At 38.8% G+C, this 11,680-nt stretch overlaps 1 protein-coding gene across 1 annotated transcript in view; it reads right to left on the bottom strand.

The window, feature by feature from the left end:
• Positions 1 to 7,490: 7,490 nt before the first annotated feature.
• Mlana (melan-A) overlaps positions 7,491 to 11,680 on the bottom strand; it is a 15,502-nt gene continuing 11,312 nt past the window's right edge. Inside the window, exons 4-5 of the mRNA XM_004637195.2 lie at positions 9,030 to 9,143; positions 7,491 to 7,673 (exon numbers count right to left, since the gene is read on the bottom strand). Coding sequence (XP_004637252.1) covers positions 7,605 to 7,673; positions 9,030 to 9,143 — 183 coding nt within the window. The 3' untranslated portion in view covers positions 7,491 to 7,604. The remainder of the gene's footprint in view (positions 7,674 to 9,029; positions 9,144 to 11,680) is intronic.

Below are 11,680 nucleotides of genomic sequence, written 5' to 3'. Positions count from 1 at the left end.
AAATTTGTATTAATAACTTCCATTTGTACAAGGTAGCTTCATTTTTAAATTTTTCTTTTGTATTTTTTTTGATTTATACATTATTTTTTTTTTCTGTTTTTTGTGGTACCAGGGATTGAACTCGGGACCTTTTACTTACCAGGCAAGTGCTTAAGCTATCTCTCTAGCCCCTTCACATTACTTTTGACAGGTTAAGAGATACATCCTACAATACCCAGCGCATAGGTAGTAGAGCCAGTACATGAGCCAGATCCTCTAAATTGTTTTTCATGCTCTACATTTTTTACACAATTTCTGTTTTTAAGAAATCATTCTAGATTGCATGGTTTCAGACTTTTTTAAAAATCCACTACCAAAGTATGTTGATTGAAATAAATGTTTTTCAGACCAATATATTTGATCTCCTATATCATAAATACATTTTTCTTAAAGTTTTGTCAAGTTTGTAGGGTTGAGGATCAAATCCAGGACTTTGCACATGTTGTCTCAGAAACTTTTCTCTCATTGCGGAGACAAAATACCTGACACCCATAATTAAGTTAGAGTTTATTTTGCTAACAGTTTGTAGAGGGTTCAGACCACAGTTGGCTCCAAGGCAGAGTGGCATAGGACAGAGGGCAACAGTTCATGCCAGTGGAAAACAAAAGTAACAAAAGCAAAAAGGAAGGAGCAGCAGAGAGCAAACCTCTTTCTCTCCCTTTCAATGCCTACCCCAGGGCAGGTGTAGCACTCACACCCATACTCCCAGCATTGGACATGAATTAGTCATTTGGGGGACATCTACAAACCATAACACTAAGCGAGCACTTTGCTGCTGAGCAACATCCATAGCCCAAAATGTTGAGTAATTTCCGGGTGGGTTATGGCACATGCCTATGATCCCGGCACTCAGGCAGGACGAGGCAGAAGGATCATCACAAGTTAACTCCCAGCCTGGGCAATTGAGCAAGACCCTATCTAAAAATAAAAAAGGACTGGAGGTGTAGCACAGTGCAAATGCCATGGATTCAATTCTCAATACTGAATTTTTTTTTTAGATTTCTGTGAAGTTACAAAGACTTTCTCTAGATAGATTCATTTTTAAATTGAGATTTTGGTTCACAGTGACTGATTTTTCCAAAATAATATTTACAAAATTTTTTTTTAGTCTAGAATAAAAATGTGAACACCAGTGCTTGCTCACTCTATTCTTAATTCCCAATACAGAGCAATTACTTAAAAATTTGATGGCTCAGCTATTTCTCAGGGTTTGACATCGTAGTCTTTCAGAATATGCCTCATTTTAATTAAAATGTAGCTTCTGTGTTTATTGGCTGTTCCTTATCTTGAGGTACTCCTTTGTAGTGCACATATTCCATTTTTTGATCACAAACCCTGTCTTCCTGAGGTAGTCTGAAGTTGAAAGTACTGAAAGAGTGGCCTAAAGATCTCTGATACTACAGCAAAGTGGTGCTGCCTAAGTGCAGAGTGCGTGAATTTATTCTTGAAAAGTCACTGAATGCTCTCAGAAAAAAAAAAAAAAAAAATGCACTTATACCCAGCCTGGTGCTGCATGCCTGTGTTCCCAGTCCTTGGGAGGCTAAGGCAGGAAGATCATGAGCTCAAGGCCAGCCTGTGTTACATAGCAAGACCTTGTCACAAAAAAAATCAAAAAATTATTCTAAGTACCCTTGCCAATCATGTCTGTGCTCTGCTCTGCCATTCTTCACCTTTCCTTGTCATTTAAGAAACCTGCATTTCCAGCCAGCCGGATAGCTCAGCCAATTAAAGCGCCTGCTTAGGCAGATGCAGGAGTCGAGCTTTTGACCACCCCCCACCCCCCACCCCCGCCTGCTGTGCCCCCAGGCACGCTGAGACAGTGATTGAGACTGGGCATGGGGGCACACGCCTCTAATCCCAGTGATTGGGAGGCTGTAAACAGGAGGATCACTTCAAGTCCAATCCACCTAGTGAGATCCTGTAGACCCTGTACTAAATACAGAAGAGGGAGGAGGGGGAGGAGGAGGAGGAGGAGGAGGAGGAGGAGGAAAAAGAAACCTGCATTTCGGGGGTCATGGGTGATTTTTACCGCAAGAAGGAAGACGGAGGAGGAGGAGGGGGGCAGGGAGGGGGAGGGGAAGGAAGAGGAAGAGGAAACCTCCATTTCTGGGGTCATGAGTGATTTTTACTATAAAGTACATTGTTCACAGGAGGTACTCAGTAACTATACATTCATCTTTTAAATCATTACCCAAAGCTCAAAAGAATTCTGTAAGAATTCTATAATTCCATAACTTCAGAAATTAATCTACTGAATTACCTGTGGCCTAATTTAAATGCCCTCAAAGGATTAAATCCAGTTAATCACTAAATCTCTTAAAACTACGAAATCCAAAATCCTAATAAACGTTCGGAATTGTCTGTGAACTTCTGAACACTTAGAGTAAAGCCCCTACTTAGGACTTAGAGAGCTCTTCAAGCGGCTCCTGCTTGCCTCTCCTCCATTTTAATCTAGTCTCCTTATTCACTGCTAAAAACACTAGTATTTTAGTTCCTAGAAAGTTTGAGACATATCTAGGGCTTCCTAGATGTCTCCTCTTATAAGCCACTGTCTGTCTAGCAAATGGTGCACACTATTCAATATATATTTGTTGAATAAGTGATTGAGAAATCCAGAAAGGTTGTTACTAAACTCTAGTTTTTAAGAATACTTTTTTCCTAGAAATTTAGCTAAATTAATGGTTTTATATATTCAAAATTCTAAATGTTTTCCTTTGTCTCCACTTAGTAGGTGTAGATTTCTGTGTTCTTAAAGAATCATAAAGTCAAATTCCTTGGCTATTTTTGTCTAGTGTTACTATGAAGTATTTTTTAAAAATCATCTGAGACTGGCCAGATAGCTCAGGGGATTAAAGTGCCTGCTTAGGCAGATGCAGGGGCCTAGGTTTAATCCCCGGCGTGCCATGCTGGCCAACTACCACCCCGGAGTGCAGGATAGCTGAGACTGGGCGTGGTTGCCCGCGCCTGAAATCCCAGCCCTTGAGAGGCTGAGAACAGGAGGCTCACTAGGAGTTCAATCTGTGTAGTGAGACCCTGTGGACCCTGAACTAAATACCAAAAAAAAAAAAAAAAAATAAGATCATCTGTAAAACCATACATAGAAAGCAAGAAAAGCTAACAGCATGCTCCCTGAGGACATTGGTGGTCCAGAAGAGGTTGTGTCCCACGTGTAGATGGACAATGTGGATGTCTGTATTCCATATCATTTTAAATGATAAAAGATGCCAGAGTAACATACCACCTTCTGATGGAGTGCTTCCCTTTCAGCTCCTTTGGTTCTTTTTCTTTTGCCTTTGTGATTAGCTTATGTATGCATTACTAAGTGGTTCTTTAGATCTTTTAAAAAAAAAAAAAAAACATATTTGGTTGTTACAGGGTCTCACTACGCAGCTGGGACTCGTGGTGATCCTCCTGTGTGTTCAGCCTCCCCAGCGCTGGGATTACAGACATGTGCCACCACACCTGGAGTCTGTGGCCAGCTGAGCCCTTCCTGGGGGCAAGACTTGTGTGGCATGTGGTGCCAGGGATTGAACCGTGGTCCCTGCAATTGCCTAAGCTTGCCTAAGCAGGTGCTTTAGTCCACTGAGCTATCTCGCCAGCCCACTGCTTTCATTTTAAGCCACTAGTTTTAATGGTGCATTTAGTAATTGACATAGTTTTTTAATTAAGGTAATGATAGCTATAATATATATACTAAGGTCAATGAAAATGTTTGATCCAGTGAAACAGTTGTAAAAGAAATAGTAAATTTAGAGCCTTTTGATATAAAAAACTTGAGAAAATGGCAAGTTAGGCAAATAAGAACTTGGATGCAGGTTTCAGTTATCCCAAGTGACCATCACCTAAAGGTGATATTTTAAGCCGTCCGAGAGATTTGTTACCTGAGCCAGAAGCGTTATTGTGGCTGTGCTGCATAACCTGCTCTCTTCACTTATATTCACATGCTTAGTAAGCATTTACTGTGTACAGCACGGTGCTCCGATGCTTAGAAAACCTGAAAAGCGTGGTATAGGTAGAGAAGTGGAGAATTTTCCTTTCATTTAATTCAGTGAGATAATCTGAGAAATCTATAATTATGAAACAATACATAAAGTTAACAGGGAATCAACAATGTGTGTGTTTGTGTGTGTGTGTGTGTTTTGTGATTCAACAGCACATGTACTAAAATAGTGTGTTTTATATATGTAAAATATTTTTAAATTATTGACAAATTCAAAGCACCCACTGAAGTTGTAAATTAATTCTATACCTTTATTGAGTTCTATACAATGCAGAAGATGTGGGAACACTATAGATGAGTAATATCCCAGCTCTGTCCTTAATAGGAAATAATGAAATTGTGAAGTTAAAAGTAAATGTAAGGGGAATAAAGAACTAAAAGAACTAAGCCAGGAGGTGGGAGAGAAAGTTTGGGGTAAGAGGTAGCATTTGTGTGGGGACTGAAAATTTGTGTAAAAGCAGGTCTGCAGTGATTCAGTCTGAGAAGCAGAGTGAACACACTGACTGAGTTTGAATGGAATACTATAAGAGGGCCAATGAGGAATGATTTTAAAAAGAGTGGTGGTCAAATACTGAAAAATAGTCTAAAAGTAACTGGAGAAACCTCTGAAGCAAAGGTGGTAACAATTGCATGTAAGACGGAAATCATTCAGTTATATTGCAGTATTGCTTGAGGACTAAATGAGACGGACTACATAGTTCAAAGCCGCCCTAAACTACAGAGTGAGACCTTGTCTCCAAAAAGAAAAGAAAAAGAAAAGGCAGTTTAACCAAAAAAGTTCCATTATTTTTAAGAAAGAAAAACAGGTCTGATTCTATTAACCTGAATCAAACCTACTGTGGCTCTTACAATTTAACCTGTCCCTTGGCTTAGGGACCTGGTGATCAGAGGATCCCCAGTTACTCTTAGGTCTGCCCAAAGCTGGATGCGGAACAGAAGGGCCATCTGGGAAAGCCTGGCATTTGAACTCTGCTTCAGCCAGTTGGTTAGCATTTTCTTCACTTAGCTTAAGGAACTTTCTCTTAGCCAAGCTACCAACGAGCCTTCTGTAGTTCTTTTCTCATGGAACATGATCCAACTCTTTCCTTCGTTTCCGCGCATAACACGGGTACATATTTATGTGGTGCAGCATGTTGTTTTAAGTCATGGACATCCTGAGTGATGACCAGCTTAGGGCCATTAGCATAATCATAGCTTTCTCATTCTTTATAATTGATATTTGCAAGTTCCTTTCTTGCTATTTTGAAATATAAAATGCATTGTGAGTTGTTTTTAGAAGTGGCGGCTGCCTTCATTTTTCCTCCAGTACTGGGGATTGAACCAAGAACTTTCACACTGAGTTACATCCCAAGTCCTATTTTAGTTTTTATTTTGAGACAGGGTCTTGCTAAGTTCCCCAGAGTAGGGTCAGACTTGCCATCTTCCCGCGTCACCCTCCCAAGTGCTAGCAATACAGATGTGCTGCTTTCTGAATCTCACATCTCCTATTCCTACTCACTCTCCTAGTTTCTCCCTGCCAGACTCAGCCCGAGCCACTGTCCGTCACAGGTGGGACCCTACGTGAGGGACCCTGTGAGGAGAGCCTTGCATGTGGAGAGAGCTGGCAGCAGCTGGCAGTGTGGGAGTCTCAGGGTGGTCCAGAGCTCTTCTGTAGATGCGGAGGACTGAGTCCAGATGAGGTCTGTGGACGAGGGGAAGAGGGGGCCGAATGCCAGAGGACGTTTTCTTCATTTAGAAATCACTTTTGAAGGGGGCGGGGGAGTAGCTTAAATGCTAGCAAATGACAGAATCAGGATAGTTGGTAAGATGTTTTAATACTTTGTTCAATGTCACTTTTTTATTCTGTGTTTCCCCCTCAGTCTGAGCTTGTCTTTGGTGGAAAATGTTAGTGTTGTGCTTATGTATCCTGTGGCACAAGATGATGTTCAGTGCTTTACTGACTCAACGTTAAATAACAGTTACATTTCTTTAAAACTTGCAGACCATCTTAATGTGTCAAGGACAGCTTTTATGTTTTCTCCAGTTCTTGTTAATCCTCTTTAACAAAGAAAGCAAGTCTTGGGTTCCCAGTTATCTACAACCATTATTATCTTCCTAGGTTTGAATAAAAATAATCTGCTTTTGTTACCTTCACTTTTACATTTCCTGGACTTATGAGAAATGATGCTGATTTTTCCACTTAGGGTGGTGATACAGATTTTGTAGTCAGACAGTGATATGCACTTGTAATCCCAGTACGCTGGGAGGCTGAGGCAGAAGGATGGCAGGTTTGAGCCCAACCTGGACAGCTTAGTGACTTAGACTCTGTCTCAAATAAAAAATGATGAGCTGGGATGGTAGCTCAATGTGAAGGCCATGAGTTCAATCCTAAGTACACACAAAAAAGTTGATGGAGCTGACTAAAAAAAAATTGCATAAGTGATAAGTGGAGAAGATATTGCAAAACGTTAATGAAAATAATGATATCACTCCAGAACTTCTGATCAGCTCTGGTTTTTTTTTCTGTGTGTGTTCTTGTGAGAAGGATTTAGAAACTAAAAAGAACTAAACTGCCAGTGGAGCACTTAAGATAAAATACAGAACAAGCTACATTCTCATTTACTTTAATATCATTTTCAGTTAAAACTAATTTTTTTTTTGTGGCCAGCTCAGCCCGCCCTGGGGGTGGGGCTGGTGTGGCATGTGGTGCCAGGGATCAAACCGAGGTCCCTGGGTTTGCTTAAGCTTGCCTAAGCAGGCACGTTAGACCACTGAGCTCTCTCACTGGCCCAAAACAAAATTCCTATTATTAATTACAATAGCATTGAGTCTTGAATTAAAGTGTAATTAGAAAGGCATTGCGTGCAGTACTTAAGATATAGTATCTTTATAGTATATTACAATGTCATAGAATTTTCGAACTCAAAGCAACATGGTTGACATGGTACAGATGAGATAACTGGGTCCATTAGCTCTGTCTGTCATAAACATAGCACCTGCCACTATTCTGTGTGCAGTTCATGCTTGTCAGGATATCACTTCTTTAACAAACCTGAATAGTTGGTAAATGAGCAAAATCTTCATTAAAAAAATCAGATGATTCCAGAATACCCATTTGAGTTTAATCCATTCCTCCAAGAATGAAAGGTTTAAAGTTTAATAGTATTACTACTAGCACAGAGACCAGGTATGGCAGCTTATTGATGATAATTTTTCATTTTAATATATCTGATTATTTCCTGACTTGTTTAGTACTGCTAGTTACTCTTTTTAGAATTTAATACTGGCTTAGGCTAGGTGTGGTGGTGCATGCCTGTAATCTCAACACTCAGGAGGCTGAGGCAGGAAGATTGCTTGCAAGTTCAAGTCCAGCCTGGGCTACAAAGTGAGTTCAAGGCCAGCCTAAACTGAATAGTAAAACCCTAACTCAAAAAGACCGGGGTGGGGGGGGGGGATTAACACTAGTGTGTTAGAGATGCACATTGTTGTCACAGCATCCTAAAGCAGAATATTAGGTGTCTGTGCTAAATTAAAACTAAAATGTGAGAGAAATTATTTCAACTTTTCTCAGGCAGCTCACTGGCTCTCAGGGTGAATAAGGTGGTGGTGAGTGTTCTCCAGAGAGTTTCTCATAAGTAGGTGGAGCATTAGGAACCTGTGATGATAAAAAAAAAAAAAAGAAGAACGTGAGGTTGGAAAAAGCACATATGTTTCTGGGAAAAGAGTAAGTTAAAAACAATTAATAGCAAGCTTATACTTTTGCTGTGGACTCAACCTTTTAAGTGTTCATATCTAATTTCTGAACCAAATGTGTACGTTGAAACATTACTGGTGGAAAGACTGGAGAATAAATAGGGTTAAGGGTTTCCCACCATCTAAAAGAGTAAGTACACCTGGATTATCAGTGTGAAAAGGAGTCCCAAATCCCAATGAATTATTAAGGCCTACTCCCAGCTAATAGAGTCTTTGTCACATAGATTCTTGTACTGTATCTAAAGGCACATTTATACTACTACCAGTTCAGCACTGACATGTCAGTCCTTCACTTAATACTCATAACCATCCCAGAAAATGTCACTGAGTGGGAAATTCAAGCACAGAGAGGTTGTCATTTGCCCAAGGTTACAAAACTAGTAAAGCATTGAGCTAAAAAAAAAATCAGTGCTCTCAACCATTATGCAAGATCGAATGTGCACCAGTGCCATCTAGTCAAAACACAGTTCAAAGCCAGGCCTTGTGCCTCTTGCCTGTAATCCCAGCACTCAGAAGGCTGAGGCAAAAGGATTGCTGTGAGTTTGAGGCCAGCCTGCGCTACATAGTGAACTCAAGGCCAGCCTGAACTACACAATAAGACTTTGTCTCAGAAATAAATAAATAATAAATAAATACTTCAAGCCTTATATTTGTAATTTCTAGTAGCAACATTTTTAAGAGGCAGGTAAAATTGATGTTAATAAGATATTTTAGTTAACCAATTTATTTAATCATTTCAAGACATACTCATGCTTAAATACAAATCATTAGTGATTATGTTTTCGTATACTCTGATATATCACAATATAACTTAATTCAAGATATATTTTCAGGGTTTGATAACATTTGGCTTACAGTTACCCCATTGGATAGCACAACTCTAATAATTGATTTTTTTCCTCTTGTATATATTTGCACTGATGAAAAAAGGCAAATGTAATTAAAGTATACAATGAAAGGCTATTATGTCAAAAACCAAGTTCTTCCTTTGGATCTTACTCAGTTTTGTCCATACTCCAGAAAAATCCGAGTATGAGAATACAATTTAAGAAATTATCTGTTTCCCTTGGCTTTTGTTTTCATTTTTGTGATAAAATAGAAAATATGTATTATAAAGTTTTTCATTTTGACCATGTTAGGTGTGTAAGTTAGTGACAGTCATCACACTTACAGTATCCTTGCTTGTCAAGGAAAAGCGTGCTTGAACTGAAAGCACCACATACGAAAACAAACACCCAAAGGCATTATCTCAACCTACCAGAGCTTCACTGTTTTTCTCCTGAGAAGACAGTTTAGTGTCCCGATGACCCAGGCCTTCATGTGCGCATCTTCCCTGTAAGGTACTTTGAGCACCAGCATCAAGGCTTTTCTCCTGAAATTAGATATGAAGAAATAGTTGATTCCATTAAAGAAAGGAGGAGGCCAAAATTTTAAGAATAGATTTTAATCTAGGTTCAGCCACTTACTTGCTGTGTATCCCTGGGCTAGTTAATGTACCTCTCTTCATTCTAGCTTTTGCCTCTGTAACAGAAGATGTCTGCCTCTCAGAGTTGTAGGAATTAACTAAAGGTAAAGCAGTAGGACACTGCCTGATACCCCATTCTTAATAAATATTTTTGAAGGGCAGGAGAAGAGTGAGTATACAAAATGAACATTTTACAAAATTATCTTCAAAAAATGAAGGAGAGGGGCTGAGGATGCAGCTCCGTGGTGAAGTGTCAGCCTAGCATACATGAGGCCCTAGGTTTGATTCACCAGCACAATAAAAAACAAATAAAAAAGAGCGACCTTCTTAGCAAATATTGAGAAAGTTTATTGCCAATAGACTTAATGTGCAAAAATATTGAAGAGTTCTTCAAAAAGAAGAAAATAATATAGGTCAGAAACTCAGATAAAGAAAAGAAGACAAAAGAATAAAGGTAAAATAAACATTTTTTTTATTTTAATTGCTCTAACATAGTTTGTTCACATAATAGTAGCAACAGTGTATTTGATTATGTATACTTATATAGAAATAAAATGGATGACAGCAATGATCTAAGGAATAGAAAGTATAATTAGTGTTGTTTTATTACAAACATACTACTTGTGAGGTGGGTTTTGATTAATTGTAAATGCATATTTTAAATTCTAGAGCATTAGAATTTACCACTAAAAAAAAATACCTAAAGGAAATTTGTACTATGAATAACTATTGTGAAAACAACAATATGCAATGTATTAATTATTGTAACTGTCCTACCAACCTGTTTTGAAACTGTCTCATTGCTACTTCTTTCTCAATAAAATTAATATATAAAAAAGGAAAGAAATATAAAAGAGGAAAATAAAGTCATCTAAAATTGAAAGCATGTAAGGCAGAAAAAGAGTGGAAGAAAAAATAGGAATGAAGAACAAGGGCAAAAAATATAAAACAGTAATATTTATGGTCAATAAGTATCCAGCTGTGTCAATAATCATTTTGAAAGTGAATGATTTTAATGCACCAATTAATAAAATTTATTATAGAGGATCAAAAACAAGCTCCAACTATTGTTATATATAAGAACCCACTTTTAAAAGACACACAAAAAGTAAATGGATTGAGAAAGATATGCCGTACTAGCACTACCCGAAAGAAAGCAGTATCTCCGATGTTAATTGCAGAGTGAGCACACTATAAGGTAAGACCGGGGATAAAGACAGCATTAGGTAATGATAAAAGGGTTTATTCTCCGAGAAGACATTCACTGCACTTGACATGCATGTACCTAAAAACAGAGCAAGAAAACATCTGAGGAAATAGGTGTTACAACTTAAAGGACATACCACTGTGCAGTGGCTGTTATAGTTAGAGATTTCAGCATAGTTCTACCAGAAGTGGACAAGTCCAGAAGACAGAAATTAAATAAGGACATAACTGAGCCCACCAAAATCATCAGTCAACTCCATGTGATAGTCAGCTATATACTTTTGTTATCCAACAATAGCAGAATACATATTCTGCCCAAGCTCATATGGAACACTTGCCAAAGTGTTATGGTTTAGATATAAGATGTCCCCCAGTTTCATGTGTTCAGAGGTGGGGCTTTTTGGAAGTGATTGATCATGGGGCACATCATCACTCGATTAATCCATTGATGATTGTATAGCTGAATATGCTCTTAGGAGGTAGAGCTGGTTGGAAGAAATGGATCACTAGGGAATAATCTGGAAAGGCATATTCTTGTCTCCCCGTCCTCTCCGCTCTCACCCTGCTTTTTGGCTGTCATGGATTGAGCAGCTTTCCTCCTCTATGCCCCTCCCCCTCGCTGTTTCTACCTGTAGCAAGATGTAACTCAATGTGAAGGCCTTGGGTTCAACTTGCAGTAGTGCACAGAGGGGGTGGGGGGGGAGAGAGAGACACAGAGACAGAGACAGAGACAGACAGAGAGAGAGACAGAGAGAGACAGAGAGAGACAGAGAGACAGAGACAGAGAGAGACAGAGACAGAGAGAGAGAATAGGCCTATAGGTATTCTAAAAATGCAAAAAATACTAGCCTTCTGGAATAAACCACCTGCCTTAAATGGCTTCACTGGAAAATTCTAACATTTAAGGAAGAAATAAAAATTCTCTACAATCTCTTTCAGAAAATAGAAGCATTGAGAATGTACTTACCAGTGAACTCTGCCCAAGCTCCATCCATAATAGATGATCAGTGGGTGGGAAAGAGTAGTGGTTAGGAACATGGATGCTGGAGAAGAGACTATTTCTCTACACTGTTTTGCTCTGTCACTTATGAGTACTTAGACTCTGAACAAGTCATTTAACCTTTGTTTTCCCAACTTTCTTATATATAAAATGAGCAGTAAGATATTTAATTAATGGACTTGTGGCAATAAAACAAGTTTTAAAATTAAAAAGAAAATAGAAGCAGTGCAAGTGCTTT

Source organism: Octodon degus, unplaced genomic scaffold, assembly GCF_000260255.1.
Source record: "Octodon degus isolate 3935 unplaced genomic scaffold, OctDeg1.0 scaffold00087, whole genome shotgun sequence".
NCBI classification, from domain to species: Eukaryota; Metazoa; Chordata; class Mammalia; order Rodentia; family Octodontidae; genus Octodon; species Octodon degus.
The sequence above is the reverse complement of the archived record's forward strand: the minus strand, read 5'-3'. Positions and strand labels throughout refer to the sequence as shown.